This window comes from Trachinotus anak, unplaced genomic scaffold (assembly GCF_046630095.1).
Source record: "Trachinotus anak isolate AG129_WGS33_773 ecotype Australia unplaced genomic scaffold, CSIRO_AGI_Tana_v1 ptg000001l, whole genome shotgun sequence".
NCBI lineage: Eukaryota > Metazoa > Chordata > Actinopteri > Carangiformes > Carangidae > Trachinotus > Trachinotus anak.
In genome coordinates, this window is record NW_027273852.1 from 12,128,590 (window position 1) to 12,153,396 (window position 24,807).

At 39.4% G+C, this 24,807-nt stretch overlaps 1 protein-coding gene across 3 annotated transcripts in view; it reads left to right on the forward strand.

Moving 5' to 3' along the window:
* The window catches only part of sytl5 (synaptotagmin-like 5), a 42,354-nt gene extending 20,356 nt beyond the window's left edge, over window positions 1-21,998 (forward strand). The window contains exons 2-18 of one of the 3 annotated variants that reach the window (XM_071476923.1): window positions 1,904-2,254; window positions 2,340-2,555; window positions 3,984-4,096; window positions 4,302-4,419; window positions 5,897-6,040; window positions 6,460-6,568; window positions 6,697-6,826; window positions 9,355-9,455; window positions 10,157-10,252; window positions 13,134-13,199; window positions 15,027-15,205; window positions 16,061-16,163; window positions 16,253-16,414; window positions 16,520-16,628; window positions 17,820-17,958; window positions 18,059-18,267; window positions 19,927-21,678. In XM_071476923.1, the coding sequence (XP_071333024.1) occupies window positions 2,136-2,254; window positions 2,340-2,555; window positions 3,984-4,096; window positions 4,302-4,419; window positions 5,897-6,040; window positions 6,460-6,568; window positions 6,697-6,826; window positions 9,355-9,455; window positions 10,157-10,252; window positions 13,134-13,199; window positions 15,027-15,205; window positions 16,061-16,163; window positions 16,253-16,414; window positions 16,520-16,628; window positions 17,820-17,958; window positions 18,059-18,267; window positions 19,927-20,069 (2,256 nt within the window). In that variant the 5' untranslated portion in view covers window positions 1,904-2,135 and the 3' untranslated portion in view covers window positions 20,070-21,678. Of the gene's footprint in view, window positions 1-1,903; window positions 2,255-2,339; window positions 2,556-3,983; window positions 4,097-4,301; window positions 4,420-5,896; window positions 6,041-6,459; window positions 6,569-6,696; window positions 6,827-9,354; window positions 9,456-10,156; window positions 10,253-13,133; window positions 13,200-15,026; window positions 15,206-16,060; window positions 16,164-16,252; window positions 16,415-16,519; window positions 16,629-17,819; window positions 17,959-18,058; window positions 18,268-19,926 lie in introns of all 3 variants that reach the window. The other 2 variants (XM_071476931.1, XM_071476939.1) reach the window with 2 other exon arrangements.
* The last annotated feature ends 2,809 nt before the right edge of the window (window positions 21,999-24,807 follow it).

Here is a 24,807-nt window from a genome sequence, read left to right on the forward strand (position 1 = left end):
AGAAGGAGAAGTATAAACCAAGTGTACTTGAAGGAAAGCCTCCTCATTGGCTGCAGTGCAGCTGCAGTTCAGTTTAAGATGCTATAATGACTGATGTCATGATGTGCTTTTGGCTGCAAATGAAGCTGAGACGATATCTGCCGGTTCATTAGCGCTAATTCATGTAAAGTGAAGGGAAGAGGCGAGAGGAGAAAGGACCAGGATGAAAGAGACAGTAATGAATAAGGACTGAAGGAGGCTGGTGTGGGCTTATGCAGATCCCTCCACTCCACTCAATTTTTATTTCCCAACTTCATGCACACAAGCGCCGACAGAATTTTGTCTCTCTCCTCAGTGCCTCTTATAAATCTGTATATATTAGTTTGTGATCTTCATGGTTGATTTTATGGACAGCGTGGGAAGCTTATTTCTTTGCAAATCAGGTTATTCACAGCAGTTTACTTGTTCAAGCACTGCAGCAAGATGGAGAATCTTATCTCTCTCTCTTTGTGTGTGTGTGTGTGTGTGTGTGTTCATGTATAGTATTCAAAGCACATCATTTCGCTTCACAACTTGCAGAGACATCCTAAGAATTCAGAGCCACTAAGTATTTCCACAGCACACCCTAGGAATGACATTTTCATTGCTTCACACTGCTCCCTTTGGACCATTTATCATTTTCCAGTGGCAGGGTAGGGTTGTTGGTTCGATGTCTGGCTCCTCCTGTCCATGTGTCACAGTGTGTTTCATCAAGATACTGAGCTCCAAACTTATATACATCCTTTGGATATATGAAGATATAAGTTTATAACATTATGAATTACCCATAGTAAAATTTGTATATGTACATATATTTAAAAAAATATAATAATAATAATAATAATAATAATAATAATAATAATAATAATAATAATAATAATAATAATAAATGCATATATGTATTTTTTGACTTTTGGACCCTAATGTATATAATATCAACATATACTGACAGGCATTGGGTTGGGTATGTATTTACATATATACATCTGCAATATAAGCATACATATATATAAACATACACATTTGTATGGGCTAGACAGAGTTAATCAATTTTTCCAATCTCAAAAGGTTTTATGTGTAATTTTTACACATAGGTTTTTATGTTATATGTTCATAAATTTCATATATGGAAATTTAATATATGTACATATTACATTTGCATATACTGAGTGTACTTGGTATATGCACAGCCACAGCAGTGATGCTGATGCTAGATGAAAAGTCAGGGGGTCACCAAAGTCCTTACAGTTTATCCATGAATGCATGTGCCAAATGAAATGACAATCCATCTACCAGTTGTTGAGATATTTCACTCAAACCTCAGGGGATCGCCGAAGTCCACAGGCCTCCTCTAGGCACTGTGAAAATTTGCACCAAATTTCATGGTAGTTCTTAAGGACTGATGAGATATTTCAGTCTGAACCAAAGTGACTGATAAAAGGACATTGCAATCCCTAGAGACATGCTACAGGCATGAATCAAAGATAGTCTCTTTGTACAAAAGCATCTGTCAAAGACATCTAATGTAGCTGTGTGCGTTGACATGCAGGTGAGCAGATAATTAGCATAAGCCATGGCGTGACTTTCAGGGATGGACAGAGCTTTGCTAATGGAAGCTGAGGAATGTGGGTGTTGTGCTCTGAATGTCAGGCTTGGAGCCTAATTGGGAGGTTGTTAAGCTGCTGTGGAGCTGTCAAATGTCTACCAATTACTTGTGCTTCCCCTTGTAATCCTGCAAATCATTGTCTTATTTTAATTCATGCTTTTTACACCAGCCAAAAGACTAACACATTAACCTGGACTTCTACTGCCAATCCATTTGCTAGGTTCTTAACGTCAGTTGTATTTTATTGATTTTTCCTTGTGTCTGTTTCACATTGTCTAGGATTCCTGAAGGTGGCCACCTCTTGTCAGCTTCCCCAAGAAACAGAAGATTAAAGGGACGAACCACTGGTAGGGCACTGGGGTTCAGACTATGCCAAGGCTGAACAAACAACGACTCAATCATTAGCAGAGCAGAGACTGGCACACCTTGCATCATAATGTAGTTCTTCTGACTCCCTTCATGCAACATCTTTGTTGACTGTTTTCACTCCCTGGGTCTAACTGAGGGATCAATGGAGGAGGTCAAGGAGGACCTGAATCTCTCCTTTCTGCTGGAACATGAGAGAGACATGATCTTGAAGGTGCTGCAGAAAGACGAGAAACTGAGGAAACGTGAGGAGAAGAGGATACGGTGAGGACTTTGGTGTCACCATCGACAAATTTCCATCGCATTCTGACTTTTCTCTTGATGTCCTCCTCTTCTTTCTTTCACACAGGAAGCTGAAGAATGAGCTGCTGGAGATCAAACGAAAGGGTTCCCGTCGGCCCCAGGAGCTGGGTGAGCGACAGTGCGCTCGCTGCCTGAAGGCTTTGGGCCTGATTTTCGACCGTGGAGATCTCTGCGAGGAGTGTCAGCTGCGTGTCTGCAGCGACTGTCGCGTTACAACTCCCAATGGACGCCAGTGGAAGTGTAACGTTTGTGCCAAGATCTCGTAAGTGTGATGCCTGCTGGGACTAGAGCAGTGTTTAGTGTTTGGAAGAGGAATGGACTCCAGATGGTTTGGATTAGATGGTTAATGACACCACATCTGTCTCCATCTGTCAGGGCCTCAGGTGTTTCAGTGCTGGGATCATCACCAAAGCTTCAAGGAAAAATCCACCCAAAAAAACCCCACACTATCAGTGCTGTTTACACCAGTGGTTTTATGGCATCCTGATTTCTTTTATGTACTCCCTTCATAAGTATGGTATTTGGTTAGGATAAATATCTTTCTTTGTGTCTGTAAGTTAGGTCACAATTTCACAAACGACATCATATGCCAACCCTCTTAGTTGATTTTCAGTATCTATTCTCCCAGATGACGGTTTTGTTTTATTGAGCACTAGTGTCACATTTGCATTAGTTTTTTCTGCAAATGAGGCGTTCAAGTGTTGGACATCTACCTTCCCCTCTCCATGAGAAGATATTAGCCAAGTCATTGTCGCCATACAATCAAATTTGACTTCTTTTGGTTGTTTCAGCTGAGGGCTGAGATGTATCTGCTCTGTTTACAATGACATATCTTTTCATCCAGGTTAAGTAACTATGACAACAGGCAACTGTGAGCTGTCTTAGCGGCTACATAATGGCATTATTAAAACACTTTTTATTGCAATGATTTAGATATTCTTCCATTTTAAAAACATAATGTGTGAAATTGTAGTGGATGCAAATGCCTCCTTGTCTTTTATTATGAAATATTATTAAAATGGTTAAGTAATAAATGTAATAAATCTTGCAGCACTCATGGCCTGTCCTCAAGGCATTTTGTATATAAACCACTGGATAATATGCTCACTTGTCATTTTATTGGGAAAACCTAAAACCAGTGCAGTGTTATGCAATAGTCCTGCAGTAAATCCACACCCCTCACTGTATCTCAATGAGGTAAGCTAAAGAAACAAAAGCACCTCTCTGAATAACGCAATACAATTCAACAGCACCACAAACTGCCTCCACCAAAATGATCATACAGTTAAATCAACAATTCTCTAAAACAAGTTCAATAAAAACTGAACATTATAACCTTTATGAAGGTAAGATTTATTGCAGGATTGTTGTATTAGACTGCATGAGTTTGAGCTAGGTGTACCTAATAAACTGGAAACTGAGTTTATACTCTAGACAAAAAAGTGATGTGAGATATTTCCAGCTGAGCCACAATGGAAATTATTAGGAACTAACCACAACACTGCTGGTAAACATGAGGGTTCGATGTCTGTTCTCCAGAATCCATTAGCTGTTGGGTTTTATTTCTAGTCTCAAATCACTTCAGTGTGATCGATAACTGATCACTGACTGATGAATATCTAACAGCGTGAGTTGACCTGGTGTTTTGAGGATCTGAATTCCCAGTAAGCAGTGGACTGTGTGTTTGCAGGGAGCTGAAGGTGGTGACAGGAGAATGGTTCCTAGAGGAGCGGTCCAAACGCTTTGAGCAGAGAGTGCTGAGCAGTGACGTGATCAAACAGAACATCCTGAGCAGCCCGACCAGTGAGTCTGACCACTAATGTACTCAAAGTTGTAAAACTGTAAGCCAAACGATAATAAATACAGAGCACATTATTAGGAACACCGGAGTAATACTGGGTAGGGCCTCACTTCTCTCTTTCTGCTGCCACTTGATTGGCTGATTGTTGCATGGTGGTGTATGATATATGCTGATTGTATTAATGGCTTGTTATTTTTTAATCACAAGCCACAGACAAAAAGTCTACAGAGAACCTTTCAGCCCCTTCTGAGTCAGAGAGACCCGACACCCCGAGATCCAACAGGAGCGCAATTCTCAATGCTATGGACGGTGCCAGGAGGAAAGGGTAAGTTGTGAACAAGAGCAACAGCTCAGTTTATGTTCATGCAAATACATACTTATTCTGAATTTAGTGGGATTTACTTGGTTAATCATTACATAACATGAAACCGTGAAATATGCATGATGGAGAGAGCACAGCAGCTCAGCTCAAATTTAAAAGATTTCTGCGGCATGTTGAGGGCTCACTTCAGCACAAAAGCATTAGAAAAGATCAAGTGGATGCTCATTTGATTTTTCAGACCGTGAATGCATTTTAAAATACATTTGGCACAGCAACACAGCAGTAATTGGATTGTACCGGCTAACATCACTCCACATCTTGGCTGCACTCTAATGGTTCCTGAAGGCATCACAGAGTTTCAGACAAAGAAGCCATACAGACAAAAAGCAGACAAGCTCTGATGAACAATAGATGTTAGTGCTACTCTTCTAACAAAAAAAATGAGCTACTTCAGTTTCAAACTCTCAGGGAATTGCAATTATTTAATCAGAGCAGTGCCTGCTGAGTATTTCCTGACTAAAACATTACATAACCCATCATTAAGAAAAAAACAGTAAATTAACAGTTTATTCAAATAATAATGAATAAATAAAACATAAATATTAATCATTTTTACTGACTATGAGTCTTGTTTGCAGAAATGTTTGATGTTGAAAATTGTGTTCCTGCATCCTGTGCATAATTTCATAATGTGAAAGCAAATCTGCACATGAATATAGATCTCTGTCAAACTTATAAGAACAGTGCTCAACAATCACAGGATTCATAAAACCAGGATTTTAACAATCATGTAAGCATGGTAGTGAAAGTGCCTTTGGTTTGTATCCAATAAAATATGAAATACATGCATAGAGAGTACAATAGAGACAAATGAAAACAGACCACAAGACACATGCAAAGCAAACAGTGTTGTGTATTAAATTGAATCATGACACAGGATGAATGACTGTGCTAACTGGCTGTCGCTTAGTAGGTACACTGTTAGCTAAGTGTAGCTTGGTATACTGCTAACATCTGGCTGATTATAAAATAAATAAAGATTTTCAGGTATTTGGTCATAAAAAAACAAAACTGCACAAATAAAAACTTACCAAAGTCATTAAAACTGATCCTCTGGGTACCACATGTATTCAGGAAAAGTCAGTGATCACCAACATCAGTAGGATCCATTGCATCATGGCTGATCCCATAATCACCTAATTTCACTAAAATCAGAGAAAACCGGACTGACAGAAACTCACTTGGTGGAAATAATTAAACAAAATAATGTACGCACCAGGGTCATACATTTCTAACTAGAGAATATTTCCTTTGCAGGATGGAAGCTGTGGAGCTGAGTGACAGAGATGATCATGATAATGATAATAACACGATGATAATGCTGTAATGACTCTGTAATAATGGTCATGAGAGCATATCTCCACTGTATAGTAGATAATAGACTGTTTGTGTGTGTGTGTGTGTGTGTGTGTGTGTGTAGAAGGATGAAGATGGATAAAAAAGGCAGCCGACCCACATTGAAGCCAGAGAACGGAGTCGACAGTGTCAGTGTCAGATCTGTTTCGGATGGAGATGCTCAAAGTGTACGAAGCGTTCGCTCTGCTCCAAGTCCACGTTCAAACAGGTGTCCAACAACACTGACTATTATTATTATTTTCAAAATGCAGTTCCACAGTGTTTTGCCAGGAAATAAAACAAAACACACAAAGAAAGCCATAAAAATGTTTTCAGTGTCTCCTCGAGCAAAAAAACACCTCCTTTTATCATATATTAGGACAATTTTTATCTTTTTAGATCCACACTGTCTCAAATGTCACTGTGTCATCTCTGGTGCAGCTTTATATCAGCGTCTACAGCAAGAAACTTTTTCTTCCAAAGAATTCAAGCTTCAAAATGTGAACGTTTTCAGGCACAAAGGTTTGATCACAGTGGTTTCGATGACTAAAAACTTGGAACTGGATGTTACTCCATCTTGAAGGAACTTTCACAGGTGCTGAATACATGTTGTTGATGGTGTTGAACTGGTTTCTTTCTGGATTTCAGGGGCGGTGCGGTGGCCACCGAGTCCTCAGGGATGCCCACAGTACCCAACAACCTGCGATCCCAAACTTCAGACAGATCGTCCACTCCCAGCGACAACCGGAGGGTCAGGGTCAGCAACTGACACACACACACACACACACACACACACACAAAAACACACATACAGCAACACACTGGAGGTAACTGTCTGGGTTATAATATTATTTGAACAGTGTTGGTGTGTATTTTTGCACTCAGCCTGATGGAGCGGAGAGCGTTGCCAGTTTACCCTCCAGTGACAGTGCATCTGAGCAGAAAGCTGCCGGCAATCACAGGAGGAACTCTGGCACTCCCACCATTTCTGTGTCAAGGGCCTCGGTCTCATCAGGTATCTCCATTACAACTCACTCACTCTAGTTCCTTCTTGCCCCCCACCCCCACCCCCAAATTTAAGTGACTTGACTCCTGCTGTGGACTCACAGCTTCACAGCTCACGCACAAACATTTCAATATCTGAGTCACAGTTTGAAGATGTGTTAGTGGCAGCAGTTTCATATCAGAGGTGATGTTTGACAGTGTAATCGGGGCTGTGCAAAAACACTCAGGCCCCTCTCCTACTGCTAAGTATCTTGTAAAGGGTGAAATGATTCCATACGCCAGATGTCACGTCTACACCAATTACACTATTAACTTACGCTCCCCGTCACTTTCTGCTGCTCCTCTTTATCTGTGGAGCTCGCCCCTTTTTTAAGTATAATCTCCTCCACTTTGTCTCTCTCAGTGTAAAACCTTTTTATCTCTGTTGGTAACAGCTGCTAAGAGGTGTGTCAAGATTTTAAAGTGGCTCTGATTAGAGTCGTTAGCTGGAAACTGCTGAGAGAGGATCTCGACTCGCCCACAGATGTGTCCAACCATAAATTCAAAACAGTATGAAGATGAAACCATTTTGTTTTGTAGCACTGTATTTCCAGTTTTAGGATAGATTTTAAACTTCTAGTACTATAATTTCACTTATAGGCTTGTCCTTGACTATATTGTTGATGTGATCCAAAGATACAGTTTGTCCCTGGACAAGTCCTCTGGTCTTCAGACTGTTTGTAAATCTCAGACAAGACTTGCTGTAAAACTGCCTCCTGCAGTTTTAAACCCAGTTTTGCAGCTTTGCCCTCTGAAAGATTATTTAACACTTATTTACTCACGTTACTTTATCACTTACACTTTATTTTTGGCCATTTTAGCAGTAGGGGAACGAGCAAATGGTCCAGACGGCCAGGAATCAAACTCAGTGCTCCCATGTGGTATGCTCCCCAACCACATGGCCATTTGGTCGCCCATCTCTCTCTCTTTTTTTTCCTTCCTGTGTATGTACTTTATATATTTAAAGGATTATTTTAATATTTTGCGCGCGTTAGATGAGAAGACATCGAGCTCATGTCAGTGTTAAGTATAGAGTCAGAGCTGGAGGCAATTATTTGCTTCACACGTGGTTTGGCGTAAAGACTGGAAGTGGGAGGAACACATACGGTTATCTCCAAAGTTCAAATGTATGTCTTCGAGCTCTGACGCTTAATAATTAACATCTCATTTGTTTACACAAACAGTCTTTTTTCAGCCTTTCTGAAAAACACGTAAGCTAAAGTGCAATTAATAGATTAAACAGTGAGTTTATCTGCTGTATGTGAACTGCAATCATCACTAACCACGTCAACAAGTCCCTTACAATATCCCTGAAAACATACAAACCCCCCCTTAATCTTAGGTAAAGGTGTTTCATATGGTGCCTAGATATCCCTTAATGTGTTCATTCATTTAAAAAGCCCTTTATTATGAGGGGGAAAACCGTTCACGCCGGTCTCTAACCTGTAATTCTGAATCAGAGATATTGGGAATTTCTGACTCGGATATCTCCAACTTTAGTGAAAAGAACAAACTGTTGACATATCTGAAAAGGCAAAATAAAATCCAGTATTTTCACAAATACAATACATTCAAGGTTAGCATAAGGGCTAATCTTGTATGTTTGCCGGTCTAGGGAATTATGGGAATTGGTGTTTGTTTAAGGCAGCAAAAAAGTATATAAATATTGAGTAAGCAATGATATGATATGATCGACTCCCAGCCTTGAGACTCCCTCTTGTGACTTTGAGAGCTAATGTCAGGCGTCAGGCTTGCTCACCGACGATGTCGATTAAATTTTCTTTCCGGCTTGATCCCAACTTGCTCTCATGTCACCCAAACATAGGCAGCGATAACCTCCTGACATCGAGGCAGCTGCTGTTCTTTGAGCCAGGCACCGCAGTTGCTCGCTACTGACTGAGTGAGGACCTCAGGGCATGGTGGGAAACGTCTGACCTAAGAGCTGATCGGTTTAGATGTTGGATCAACAATGTGACATTTTGTTAAACTGAAGAAAATTTGATTTTGTTTGTGTGATTTTGGACTATGAAGGGTTTTTTTTTTCTGTCAACAGAATAAATGTTGTGTCAGTGAGGCTGATTCAATTTAAACTACAGACAGACTATGATTGTTGTAGTCAACAATATGTGTATTACTTCGCTGATTTTTTAAGAATCATGAGATCTGGAGTTAAGACCTGACAGTCTAAATATCCATTTTAATAGTCCCCACTGTTATATAGAAGAACATTACTGAAGCAACAGTTATTGGAGACTGAGTAAAAGCTGAATAGTTTGCTTTGTTGACATTTTATGAATAAGGTCTGGATATAAATGGTATGTGAGTGTCCTCGTCCTCTTTCAGGACGAGATGCAGCTCATCTCAAACGAGCCTGATGAAATAGGTTCAAATGTCAAACACGCTGCATTTCTTGCACATTAACTGCCAAGAAAATTAAATTATTGCCCTTTCTCCTCCTCCTCTGCATCCCCCATCTCCCTCTCCTCTCTCCCACACCAGATCACTGTCGCTCAGAGATGGATCTATCAGCTCCAGGCTCTGATCCCAGTGACGACGCCTTCAGTCTCAGAAGCCGTTCAGTTCCCGGGCTTAACGAAACAGTAAGTGGGATCAATCCATCCCCTCTTCCTCCTTCAGCTGTGTCCGCACCCGCTGATCACTCATTTGATTTCTGCAGCAGCTTCACCACAGATTCCAATCACAGCAAAAGGTTTGTAGAGTGAGATTTACAGACTGAATTTTCACTCCATGCCCCTTTTTGAATCCATACAGCTACTATACTATACTGTATTTCCATATCGAGCTCAGGGACTGTGGCTCATCGTGATGTGTCAGATGTGGTGCTGAATGTTAATTTCACTTCAGAGCCCACTTCAAAGAGCATGACAAGCATCTAAACGGCTGTAAGCTTAATACAGGTGGAGGATGTGGTGGTCAGTATAGGGGTTGCTTTGTCTCCTGTGTTTACCGAGTGTTCATTTGCATTCAAAGCACCTCACAGAAACACGAGCACATGGCCCTACTCCGACACACACATGATTTTAAATAAAACTACTCATTCATTCATGCTCAAGTTTACTGTAAACCCGACGACACTATGATTTTGCGCGTGACAAGTGAGTAAACAAATTGCCACACTCTGTCCTGACTTGTCTGATTGAATTTGTGGAAGCTTGCTGCATCCACCCACACAGAGCTGCTGTGTCGAGAAAAAAAAAAAAAACTGCCAAGTACAAAGACACTAGCCAGCTTCCCAGATGCTGTTTCCCTTTTGATTAAATCTGAACGCTGTCATCCGCAGGAGTTTTCTGATGAGGATGCGGAGGAAGACATTGATGCCCTGATGTCGGCCCACAGCAAGCCTGCCGGTCGACGCCTCAGCAACGCAGTGTCAACGGTAACACCCATGTTGAAGCTAGCGCAAACACAGTAATAACAAAAAATTGCAGGAAGTACTGTATGCTCATATGCAGCACAAACATGTATATACACACTTTGTATACACACATATGCTCACTATCACCTGATGCATGAGTCAAGGCTGTATGCTCCAGTGTTGACTGTGTAAACATAGTGCGAGCTGTGGGGCCAGGGGACAGCTTGTGTCACGAACACCTGCAGCACGCTTAGGAAGCCTGCTGCATTTACATAAACTAACTTGACTTCTAGTGTGATAATGTGAAAGATTACTGCTTTGTTTATGAGAATGATGTGTTTTGCAGAAATGTGTTTTATGTAGATTAAGTTAGTTTTTATGTTGTGTAAAGTTATTGAAATTTCATCCATAAGAGTTTTGGTCTTATTTGGAAATATTTGTCTTTTTAACTTATTTCTTCACCTTGAAAAAGTGGATTTAAGAGGAATTTCTTTTGTGATGCTCACAGAAAATAATACATTTAAAGCTTCTTTTTTTTAATCAACAATGGATTAAATGACTGTGTATAATGTGACAGGGGCACCACAGAGAATTATCAACTAACTGCAGTTCCCCTTAGATCTAAAGAGCATTTTGGCACCTTAAAGTCTACTGTTTTGGATTTCCAGTTAAAAAATGTACTGCTTTTGTTCACTTTTTACGCCTTCATCATAATTCTTAGCTGCAACAGGTGGCTGTGTTCAGTAGAAAAGCTTTCATAAATCCACAGTACACTACCTGCCCAGCATCAAACCGGTGATAGACAAAGTTACAGCAACTAGCTGGTGAACACAGTGGAGCATTTAGCCGCGAAAGAGCCAGATATTTCCTTCAGGAGACCAAAAAAAGAGCTAAAAGGAGAGGGAATATTGGACATAGATGTGACTCCTCTCTTGCTCCATATCTGATGTTTGAGAAAGAAGATAACTTATTGCTATATATGCAGCTTTAAATTTTGTGCGAGGTAGTTAGTTTTTTTTTTTTTTTAAAACACCCATGCAAAGGATGTAATTTATCAGCCCAATAAAAACAAAAGATACAACGTTACATCTCAACAACATTAACAACAACAGGCCCTCATGTGAACTCTAAAGCTGTGACAGCAACATCTCTCTGTTGGATCATCCACAGACGTTGCTTTAAACTGTTTTTATTGTAACTACTTTCCCCTTCGCAGAGAAACAGCTCCTGTTAAATGTGATGTTCTGTTGTTGATTGTCAAGAGTCACAGGGACACTAACTCTGGGAAGAGATGAACTGTCGAAATGTTATATTTCAATCTGTTGTACTGGGTTGGAGGCAGAAATTATGGAAATCTCAAAACAACACCACATAAAAACAAAAGCTGTCTTCGTGGTTACATTTAACAGTTACACATGTTAAATATTTACGCTTTTTACTTAACTTTCCCATGTTTACATTTAGGTCTTGAGCAAGGTTGACCTGGTAACGTAATGACACCCCCCTCAAACAAGTGTGCGGTGCTTAGTTTGGCAGAAAATCCAGTTATTCAAACGACCTGAATAATTGTCTTGCGTCAGGACTCATACCACCTTCAGCGGTCTGCGTTTGTGTCTGTGAGAGTGTGAGTGTGTCATTTGAGAAGTGCGTAGGTAAACAGACGAGGCAGACGTGCTGCCTGTCACATTTACTATGTCATCTCATAACAGCCATCAGCGAGCTGCTGTTGGTCGTATGAATGGAAGTGAAAGGAGATGACGAGGGGCGTTATACAGATAGTTCAATCTGTCACTGAATCAAGCTCTAATGTTACATGATTCACTTCATGGATGGTTTTGGGTGGATAATGAAAGCAAAACTGACATGGTGTCAGTGCCATTTATTTCACACTGCTGTTTCCATCATCTGTCAGATAGTGTTTTTTTTTTTAGAGAAGCCTTTATTTTTATTCTATCGATACCATTTTACTGGTGAGTGAAAATGAGCAACAAATATATATTTTTGAATAATGATCTTGGAAGAGTTAGGTACTGTACTTAGGCCAGGTCCTAAGCCACTCTCTATTAACCATCTACATTTACTGTCCAACATTATTGCAGTGTCCATTTCCATTTTATTATAGGGCTGTCAAATATTCAGCAGTAGACTGAAAAAAAGTGCTTTCTGATAACAAAACCACAGTGCAATATGTTGCATGTTACAGATGTGAAAATGATGAATGCGTGACTCCACAGCTGTCAGTGATGTCACAAAGTGATGATGATTTGTAAGTGCCTGAAATCTCAGTTTACTGCTCTACATGAGTCTTTATTATACAGTATAGGGCAGTTTGTCTGTGATGATGAATCTCAGTCGCCCAGGTTGTTGTATTTCTAAAAGCTGTATGAAAGCAACTGGACCTGCTTGAGGTTCTTGAAGACGTTTTTCCTCTCAACCAAAACGCTTCATCAGTTCAAGTGAAGAAGCCTTTCACTTGAGAGGTGAAAGGCCGTTCATCCAACTGCTTCCCTGGCTGCAAATACACACATTTTTAAGATATATAATAATTTGATAGAAATAGTAAACATCCTGGAAGAGCACACACATCGCTCTCATTTTGACTCTTGCCCTGTGTGCGTGTGTCCAGTCCGTCCATGTCGATTTCACAGCCGATTCCAGATGAGTTGTAATCTCTGTGGTTTCATCTGATAATCACCATGGTAACCGTGTGTAATGTGGTTTCTGGCTGTGCTGCTGTAGACGGGGTTTCTGCAGCTCCTCCTCGGGGGCCGGGGGTCTGTGCTCGGGGGTCTGCCTCTATCACTAACACATCAAAGAGCTCAGATCTCTCTCCTTCTTCTCTTTTTACGCCTTCCTTCCTCTCTCTCATCTCTCTCTGTCTCTTAAATGAATCGGCTGCTAGTCTTCCACTCCTGGCTCAGAGAGGAGGTGGGGGTACCTCAATGTCCCCGACTCGGATGCTGAGACTGTGAGTCTCCTCTTCCACGTTTGCGCATGTATTTATATTCACCGCTCCATTATAGAACAGTAAAGGTGCAATGTGAGAGCACAAGCATTCAATAATATATACTGATTTCTCCTGAATATACCAGTATGTTCTGAATGAACCTGCATGTTCAGTGTGTGTTTGTGCCCATCATTGCCTTTTTAATGTGATTTTAGCTACGTCTATTTCCATTAAGTCTAAGCCCTTCACATTAAAGTAGTCATTTATCACACTGGCTCCCTGCTGGAAATAAATGAAGTAGACTTTCCAGTAGAAGAGGCACAGTGTGGCTCAATTCTGCCTTTTTGACTTCTGTACTCCCTGGACAGGAATATTATTATCAGTGGATTATACCAGTTAAATCCTGTCCAGAGCTACAGCAGTCATGTTTGTCTGCTTCCCAAGAAATGTTCCAGACATAATTACCTGCTGTGGTTGTAATGGTCTCGAGTCTTTTGTTCATGAAATAGATTTGGCAGGTTCATAATATGAGGTAGAAAAATGTGGTCCTCAAGCTCTTTAGTTTGTCATGGAAGAATTTTTACTTTTTAAATTGGCAATTTATAAAATTCAGGAGGTGCAGACACACAGGTTAATACTCTTCACTGTTTTACCAACACAGTGTACACAAAGTTAACTTTCTGGATGGAGCTGGTAATAATAAGATGAAATTATAAGCAAGTTTCACGCTTCTGGAGTTTTTACTGCATGTCACTTGTTTGCATTTCGGGTTTTTCTTAATTTTCCCATCTATTCTTCTAATTATATACTTCATACTTCATGTTCCTTTTCTCACATTTGCCTCACATCATATTTTATGGCTTGCAATCGGAGCAGAGATGACTCTGCAATTCACTCAGCAGCAGAAAATTAATCAGCAATCACATTTCTTTTAAATCAGAAATGAAGTAATTAGATCCAGTTCCAGTTTGTCAGTTGTGATTATTTGCTGCTTTGCTGCGTCTTATCTGACAGTAAATTAAACATCTTTTGAGTGTCAGACAAAAAAGCGATTTGAAGATGAAACCTGGTGCTTTAAAAAATTGTAACAGGCATTTTTCATAAATTTGACATTTCAAAGACCAATTGATTAATAGGTTGGAAAAAATCACTGGCAGGTTGATCGACAAAGCAGTGTCACTAATGTACTTTTATCCTTAGATCACATGAGGGTAATAGCTCTGTTTCATGTCCTATCTGACACATCAAATCCTTTCATGTGCACTAACCTTTCCAAACACTGTCATTCATTCCTGAAAAGGAGACATTACAGACGTCTCTCAGTTTCAGAGAATAATTTGCATAAGTCAAGAATGATAATAATGTTTTATTGCTGTCTTGGCCCAGAAACACAGATAATACCTTGATTTGTGGACATAATACAAACTATAAAATTGTTGTCTGCGCAATATAACTGTGTATCATTGGTCCACAGTGCATGTTTTATGGATTTTTTTTGTTTTTTTCCCAGTAAACCTTATGACACTCTATATCAGGAAGGCTATGTTGTAATCTCCCCTATATGTCCAGCAGGCCACTGAATCTTTTACATCTTCAGTGTACAACCATCTGGGGATCCAGTAGTAGTGATGTAAAATTTTCAGTGGTATAGGCTCTTAATCTTACTGTGTATTACCACAGATTTTATTCCATTCAAATGCTGCACATGTTTTATTTCTACCATCTTTCATCACTTTGTCCACTTCAGAAGTTGCTGTTGTCTCCAGCTTTCTCTCCCTTCTTTTCTTTGCTTGTGTTGCTCTTCTTTCCCCACCTCTTCAACTCTCTTCTCCCGCTTTTCTCTTACAGAGTAGTATAAACAGCATGATGAGTATGTACAGTGAGACTGGTGACTATGGCAACGCCAGGGTGAGCGGTGAGATCCTGCTGAACATCAGCTACAGCTACAAAACTGGTGCTCTCAATGTCCTGGTCAAAGAGTGTCACAACCTGGCAACAGGAGACGAGAGGAGGCAACGCACAGATGCGTAAGACACACAAACACAAAACACTGACACAATGCCGAGATTTTAAGTGTTTATTTAATATATTGGGAGGCCTGATAATAACAGCTGATATTTGCTCATTGGAGATTCATTGCGGTATAGAAGGTATATTAAAAACAAAATACAGTGCATTCATTTTGGTTTTAAACATTTTATTTGCTACATTTTTATTATGTATTTCATCACTTAAAGAAAGACAGTTTGGGAAATATTCTTGTTCGTCAGCCCCGGTGTCGTGGAAGGTGTCAGAAACACTGTGATGTTTCACATCCTTAAATGGTTTTAACTTATTTGTAAAGCATCAATAAATTATTTAGCCATTATTAACAACACATAAAACCTTTTTAAAGCGTGCCTTATTAGGAAGTGATATGAAAATAATTCATTATGTACACAAACAAAGGGTTTGGATACATATTTAAATTGTATTTCATTACAGTTACCACTAAGTCAATATCAACCTTTTCATCTGGTGGCTCATAAGAAAGGGAAAATCGTGTATTTCGTAAAATGTTGGAGACATTTGTGTACATGAATTGAAGTTTCATATACAGTATTTTTGTTGTGTTTTTTATAGTTATTATTTATAATGATTTCTTTTTGAGTTGTCTGTTAAATATACTGCTGAAGTGATATCAGTTTGATGGATTGTTGCCAAACACTGACATTTTAATGAAAGAAAATTGATATATATTATTCTCAAATAATTATATTGATGCTGACCTCAAAATTGATTGATTGACAGTGTAACGATCTGCTGTAATAAAGTAGGGTCAGGAACAATGTGTATGGGATCTCCTGCAGCACAACTGAGTCAGCGTGTTGTTTTCATGGCAGTTATGTGAAGACTTACCTGCTGCCAGATACGTCACGACAGAGCAAGAGGAAGACGAGCATTAAGACCAACACCATCAACCCTGTTTTCAATGAGAATCTGAGGGTAACTTTCACTGTTTATTCGATGAACTCTACCCATAGCTGGATTCAAAGCATTTCATCATCAAGCTCATTTTTTCTTGTGGTGCACAGTATGTGATCAGCCACTCGCAGCTGGAGACTCGAACCCTGCAGATCTCCGTGTGGCACCACGACCGGTTCGGACACAACAGCTTCCTCGGAGAAGTGGAGTTGACCTTTGACACCTGGGAGTTTGATTCCCAGATAGAGGAGTGGTACTCTCTGCAGCCAAAGGTAGGAACCAGAATCATGATGTACACATGTTATCTTCTTCTTCTGTGTTATACAAACACTTACAAAGACAAGTGTTTGAGAGGAGTGTGAATGGTGTCTTTGTAGGTGGAGAGCAGTATAGACTCCACAATACAGTATAAAGGGGAACTGACGGTGGTGTTGAAGTATATACCTGCAGAGAAGAACCTCATGCTGCCTCTGGACCAAGTGCAAGGTACAGTCATAACTGTGATTATTTCAATTTAATTTTATTTGTGGAGAGTCAAATCATCAGTCTTTAAAGGGTAAGGTCAGGTCCTTACAATAGTAGAGACTATAACTGGTTTGCAACTACTTTTTCAAGGATTTTAGAAATGAAGGGGATGTTGGATATGGGTCTGTAATTGGATAAAACATCTGGATCAAGGGTTGGCAAACATAACCATAACCAATCTATATTATATTATATATTATGTTCCAACTCGTGGTGTATTAAACTGTGTCAGGATGTAAAATCAAACTCTTTTAAGAGAGATAACACAAATCTGATGGTTAAATCAAAAATAAAATACCTTGATCATATTCATTACACTCTTTATCAGGTTGTTCCAAAACTTAATTGAAGCTACACAGTCACCTTAGACCCCTCCACTTTTTGCACACTTTACTGTGTGGTAGATTTCATTTTGAATGGATAAAATTTTCATTTTTCTAAAAATCAAACTAAACTATTCAGACCCTTACTTCAGTACTTCAGTACTTTATTGAAGCCCCCTTGGCAGCAGTTACAGCTTTGGGTCTTCTTGGGTAAGTCTGTAAAAGCTTTGCACCTGGATTTGTGCAGTTTATCCCATTCTTCATGGCAGATCATCTGTAGCTCTGTCAGATTGAATGGGAAGTGTCTGAACTGCCATATCCAGGTCTCTCCTCAGATGTTTTATGGGATTGAGGTCAGGTTTGGCCGGACCACTCAAAGACAGTCAGAGACTTGTCCTGAAGACACTCAGAGTTATGATCTGTTTTTGTAATGTTATATATGTTGCAGGATTTTGAATATTTATTTTATATTTAAGTTAAATGAAAATTAAAATAGTTGATTGTTCTAAGTGTTATTTTAAAACGTGTATGCCTCTACATGCAGTTGTGATTGATTTGTTTTTGATTCTGATTTACTTTTTTCAACATTTTTCAGTTGGAGTCAATTTATTAACTTATTCACTCATTTATGGTTTGTTTACACCAGCTCATCATCATAAGTACATTTCCTGAGTGCATGTGCTTGTCTATGTATGTGTATGTCTGTGCATATAATTTCCACGTGTAAAGCACAAACAAGTTTTGTCTCTCAGAAGTCACATAAATGAACCTGAACCTGTGAGTTGACGTCTGTTTGTTATTCCTCTCTGTCTGCTTCTCTCCCCCTCAGTGAAGAAGGGATTCCTGAAAGGCAAGAAGACGAGCAGCTTCACTCTGCCTAAAGGGGGCATGGTTGAACTGCTAGTCAAAGGAGCAAAAAATCTAACTGCTGTCAAGTCTGGAGGCACTTCCGATCCTTTTGTAAAAGGGTGAGATGCCTCTTTGTTGTTACATAACAAAAACAAAACCACGGCCTGAATATTGTGCAGTAAAGTTGATTTTTTTTTTTTTTTCATTTTTTTACCCCAGGTACCTTCTCCCTGACAGCAACAAGTCAACCAAGCACAAGACAGCGGTGGAGCGACGCACAGTGAACCCACAGTGGAACCACACCTTCACCTACTGCGGCCTGCAGCCAGGAGACCTCAACAACGTCTGCCTGGAGCTCACCGTGTGGGACAAAGAGGCTCTGGCCAGCAACGTCTTCCTGGGAGGAGTCAGGCTGGGAGCTGGCACAGGTAGAAAGAAAAATATCTGGTTAGACTTTGTTAGTATGTGATACAACCTCACACAATTTTTTTTTACTCTTAAAAGGTCAATGTCTTGCACAGAATTTCAAATACGATGGTAAAAAACCTTTTGAACCGTTCTCTGTGGACTAAAGTGCTTGACAGCAACTTTGATGAAGCCGAATGCTGAATGTCTAATTCGTGCTTCAGTGCTTAAACCATAAAGCAGCCTTTTATTCAAGTTTAAAGAAAAATGGCTTCAGTAAAACATAAAAACCTAAATCACAGACATATATGTATATCAAACAAAAGTCCTGAATCTGTTCATCTTGTTTGTCTGGAAACCAAAAATCTTAAGCTGCACAACTGAGAGCTGGTATTCATCCTCTGGCTATTGAGGTTGGCAGACTGAAAAATATTCAGAGGAAACAGGTTGCTTGAGAGCTGGGTGATTTGGAGGAAATGGAAAGTGAGGCCTATTTTCTCTTCTATTGTACATATTATAATTATTTAAGTGTCTGTTTTCCATGAAGTAGCTCAACAAAACCCTGAAGTATTCTGGCATACAGATTAATTTGCTTCCTCAATTTTGAGTCACTTTACCGTTCTCTCCAAAGCCTGGAAAAGAAGGCAAGATGAACAATTTAAGTAGTATTTATTCTGAATATTATAGACTGTGATAGAAAGTGAAAACTATTTCTCTCAATTACTGTTCTCAAGTACAATTTTGATATAATTAAATTATATTAAAAATTTTGGGAAATGTGTTTATATGCTTTCATGCCAAGATGCGGATGATAATCACCTTCATGTTTGTACAATAAATATGATGCTGGAGCCAGTAGGTAACCGTAGCTTGGCATAAAGACTGGAAACCGGGGGAAACAGCTAGCCTCTCCAAAGGTAACAAAATCAACCCTCCACCAGCACCTCTAAAGCTCAAGTGCTGCTGTACCAGGTCAACAAATAGTCAGCACAAACCCCCAATATACGATCAGTTTTTGTACAGTTTAAACCCCACTTTCCAGTCTTTGAGCTAAGCTAAGCTAACTGCTGGCTCCAGCTTTATATTTCTCCCACAGGCAAGACAATGAAAGTGAATGTGTGCATTTTGGAAAATGTCTAAACTGTCCCTTTAAATTGACAAAATGTGTTTGTTTTCAAAGCTTGGATAAGAGGGCACGATGGCCTATTTCATTTGTACTTACTCAGATTTCTCCACTGTCGCACAGTACAGGCTTTGCCCGTGATTTATTCTTCTGTTATAGACTTGTAGGGTTGAAAATGTAATTGTAAAAATTATTTAAATGTATTTGTTTTTGAACCTGTGTAGATTGAAAATGCCTGTGCAGGATTCTGGATTTGGCTTATATGAATTTGTGGTCCCACAGTTGTACACAAACGATACTCTGTTCATCCTTTCATTTACAAAATTTGACATTAATTACAGATATATAGAGCCCTGAGGAGATAAACACTCCCTCGGCACTCCACTCAGTTTTTATTATTAATCAAATAATTATTTTTTTTAATTTAAATTAATTATTTGATTATTAACCAAATAATAAAAACTGAGTGGAGTGCCGAGGGAGTGTTTATCTCCTCAGGGCTCTCTGGTAGTTCTAACAAAGTAAAACAAATCTTTATGTCATTGTTTTTCCCCTGAAGGCAAAAGTTACGGGAACGAGGTAGACTGGATGGATTCATACGGGGAGGAACAGCGGCTGTGGCAACGCATGATTGAAAACCCAGAAGTCCCTCAGGAGTGCACTCTGATGCTGCGATCCAGCATGTGCAAACGTAACACATGAGCCGCACTGAAGCACAGACAGAGAGAATAAAAGAGAGTAACAGGGGGAGAGGACAAAGAGAAAGAAGTGGTGTGAGGAGAGAGCTGCAGAAGTGGAGCCACCCTCCTTCTCCCTACTTCTTTCCCTCCCCTGAGACGCCCTGTTCAAATCCCTTCTCTTGTCCAGAACAGCCAGTCATGCCTTACACACTCATCTACATGTGCCCCTCTGCCCTCCAAAGCATCTAGTCTAGACCGAGCACTGCTCTTTACTGCTGTATATGAAAAAAACATGTTGTATGTATGTAACTTACCGTACCTACCAAATAAGCACATGGTGTGACTCCTGATGTGTCCGTCCTCGTCTCTGTGATTCATGTACCGGAGTCATTTCTGCATGTAGTTACAGCTGACGGAGACCCTTTGTAAGGCAGTAGACGAGGCACTGATCAATAATGTAGAGACTTAGACATTCCCTTTATGAGCAACCAAGCTGCATCCTGAAGCACACAATGAAGCTGAGATTCATCCCCTCATTAACAGTTGTGTACAGAGGTGGAAAGTGACTAGTGTTAGTACTACTGTGCCATCCTACTTGACTTACTTGTTACTGAAGCAGAGTGATTAACTACTTAAGTAAAATAGTAGCACTTTGAAGATTTCCCAGAGCACTTACACTCTATATGGTCAGTCAGTCCAACACTTTCTCCACTCTCTCTCTCCCCAACTTTTCTGGCCCTCTCTCTCACTGCAATTATAATAAAAAGCACCAAAACAATAACTATAAAAAAAGAAATATCTCAACATTTACTGGATGAATTGGCACAACATTGTACAGACATTCATGGTGACCAGTTGGTGAATCCTAATGACTTTGATGAAACTTCCTCTAGCGCCACCATGAGGTTCACATTTGTTGTTTTTCATGAAATATCTCAAAAACTGTTGGATGGATTGCCAAGACATTCATAGTTCCCCAGGAATTAATCATTTAATACATCTGGTGATTCCCTGATACGTCTTTAGCACCATCAGGTTTACGACTAAAAAACTGTAAAACTGATGGCATTCCCATCAGCCTCAGCTGTCCTTTGGACTAAAATCTAATTAAACCTAAAGCTTAACTTCATCGGCATTGTTATTGTGAGCAAGAACAAGTCCCTGAAAAATATACTTGCAGTAACAAGAGTACTCGCAGTAAGTTACTTTCCACCCCTGGTTTGTCTGAAAAAAAAAAATCTGTGGCACAAAGTCTGGACGGATTACACAATTTAGACTACCTTCAATGTAAATTTACATAACACTGTATCAGTGTGATAATAGAAACTGCATGGTACTGTATTAGAGAAAACAGAGGTAGAAGAACAAACAAAGGTTACATAAAGCACTGATGATGACATCACTTTACACTCAGAAGAGGAAGTGCGATTTTCAGTGCATTCCCAGTAACCCCGAGGTGGGGGCTGTGTGTTATAGAGTGAGTCAGCACTGAGACGTCAGCACTGAGACTGCCTTCATCTCAAGTGGGGCCTAATGATGAGTCGTGACCATCTCCTTGTCCCTGTCACCCAGGGCTCAACGACCCACCATCCTGTGATGAATCACACAGTTAAAAAAAAAAAAAAAAACAATTCTCAAGTTGAACTCCTTACGACCATTTCTCATGTGGAATGCCAGTCCTGTCCGCTTGTCCTTGGCAAACGCTGCGCTCTGAACTCTCAGAGCGAAACACTTTCACACTCCACAACTATAGTAATAATGCATAGTGTTCACTGTACAACATATTTTAGATGAGAGACTCGTGCAATACCTGATTACTGAAGAAACTCTTGATGTACAGCATGTACTATCTCTGTTGGTCTGTTTTCCAAGCATCAGATTCACCGTATTCAAGCCTATTTTGTCCCAAATGTGTTACAGGAATATTTTGAAATAAACACATCTTTCCATAGACTGACTGTTTGCTTTTTTATGATTTTATTTATTTATTCATTTATTTTTCCAACACTATTTTCAGGCTTTATGACTGAAGGACCCATGTTTAAAACCATTTTTGTCCTTAAAGAAAATATAGTTTTTGGAAATAAATTGTTGACAGAAACAATTATAATTTCCCACAAATTGCTTGCAAGTGTTAGAAATCTTAAGTTAACTGATTACGTTGATATCAGAAAAAAGTGGTAAATATTTATCTATCAGTAAATCTTTATCTTTTTTGCCCACAACATGGCCAGTTAATGGATCATTATAATAATTACTGATTAATTTGTCAATCAGTTTATTGCTTATTTCTTTCTAGAAAAAAAACCTTTAAAACCCAAACTACTGTACCTTCAGGACCCATCATCACCATTTGAACGATGCTTAACAACAACTCTGCCTTAATGGTATCTGACAAGTCAGGGAAATATCTAGACTCAGAATAAAATCCAAGTAATTGCTTTTACATAAGACATAAAAGGCAAAAAAAAAATTGTTTTGGGTTAAACCATCTGGTAGAGGTGGGGACCATTTGCACACATTCATCCAAAGAGAAACTTTTAAACATAACAACAGTATTTCCAGGCCTGATCTTTATGTGTTAATTCAACATAGATGAACTGATGCAGAGTATATTTTTCATTTAAGTCGATAACATAATCCACCTGTTGTCCCAATTATCCAATCCGAGCACATCTATGAATGAATGCATAAAAAGGTCAGGCTCAGGTGTTGTCTCTTTTTTTTATTTTTTCTTTGGTTCATTAACAACCAAACCCTGAAACCTAAAGTTAATCTTAACTCCACACACTGCTGCTCCTTTACAAGTGTCTGAAGTTTGTTCTTTGGCTCATTTAAACGTTCTTTTTATGAGCACCAATGTTGTAGCAACCATCAAAGCTATCAATTATGACTGGTTAATGTAGGAAGGTCTGTCCGAAACACCATGCCCAAACAAAGACCATGACTCCCTAACAGCGAGCTGGGTGTTCATTACAGAGGGGAAAAAACATCATTCCCTCACAAGAGGCTCCACTGGGTTTTTGGACTGGCAAGAGAAGAAAGGAGTCTTCAGGCGCGCTAGCATCTCTGTGAGGCTGTAATTAGGCACAGTGGTGCTCAAAATGCTTCTGTCAGCCTCATAATGTGCTCAAATGCAAAGATGCTGTTGAGCAGTAGTAATGTTTATCATGTTCACAACATAAGTTCAGCATTTGTTGAACAACAGCGACCTCTAAATATAGCTGAGGCTGAAGGAAATTAAAAAAAAAAAAAAAACTTTAGAAACTTTTTAAAACATTAGATATATCGTTGTAAATTTTAGACAAACTATCTTTCTGTTGATGCAGCCAAGATATTCATGCATACGATCTTTTCCTACATGTCCTATTCTGTCAGCAGGCTGGAGAAACAATCATTAAACCACTCAAAGCCTTTATAAACAAACCTTAAAAATGTAGATAAAAAGCCAGTCCATCATCATCAGTTGGATTTAAGGGAACATCATCTTCTGAGCTTTGAGAATTTCAGATTATATTCAAATTTCAAAATAAATCTTATGTATAAAATCTGTAAAAAATTTAAATTTGGATCTGATTCCACTATGCGACTTTGTTTAGTTTTGTTCTGCCATAAGAGACTGTATTGTACTTACATATTGCACCACATCTAGACAGTCAGTATTCAATGTGAAAGTGGAACAGATGACATAAAGAATTTCTATCAGTAGCTTTACAGCAAAATTGAAAAATCAGCAATGAAAATGCTAAACTCTGTCACCACTGACTTTGCATTTTATTAGCTTTGCTTTGTATGCAAATATCCTTGTGTGTGTGGATGTGTTGTACTACTGTGTGTGACTTTGTATTGTGCGTTTTGTCATGTTTCTCTAGTTTGTGTAGTGCTGCTCTGTCAGTGTGCATATGTTTAAATTGTGACCTGCAGAGGCACTGCAGATGACAATTAGCTTTCAGCTAACTCAGCAGCACATCAAGTGGTGACCTTTATGCTTAATATTGTGCATGGCCCTAAAAACAAATACAACACATGAATTAGTTTTGCAGGTATATGTTCATAAACCAAAGTAATAGACAAATTCAAATTTTGGCCTGGTGCTGGTGCTTTGATCCTAATATTGTGTTAAGCTATCAAATAGTTGTCAAAACATTTCAGTGAAAGACAAACATATCAATCTTGTGGTGGCGCTGGAGGAAAAGTCAGGGGATCACCAAAGTCATTGGGATTCACTGACCTTTAATCATCAACACAATGTTGTGCTAATCCATGCAGTAGATGTTGATATGTCACTGGATAAGTGAAAACCTCGACCGAGCGGTTGTGCTAGAGGAAATGCCAGAGGATCATGAGAGTCAGTAGGAGCCATCCTCGAGGAGCCATGAAAATCTGTAGAAAAATTCCAACTTAATTCATCCAATAGTTGTTTAGATATTTCAGTCTGGACTGAAGCGGTGGACTGACTGAGCGACAGACTGACTTTGAGCCACTAGCTTAAGCTAAAGATGCTGAACATTTGATGGTTCCAGCTTCTCAAGTGGGAGGATTTCCTGCTTTTCTTTGGGTTTCTTTTTTTGTTTGCTGCTAGTGCTACAAGTTTGTTTCCATTAATGACAAATCGATTCAGTAACTGAAAGTATACTTCAGGTTGAAATGTTTTTTTTCTGCTGGTACTTTTTTTTTGTTTTGTTTTTTTTTTAAGAAAGTGCATCCTTTGCCTCTCCTCCAGTCTCTTGCACTCACACTGACACAGTGAAGATCACATC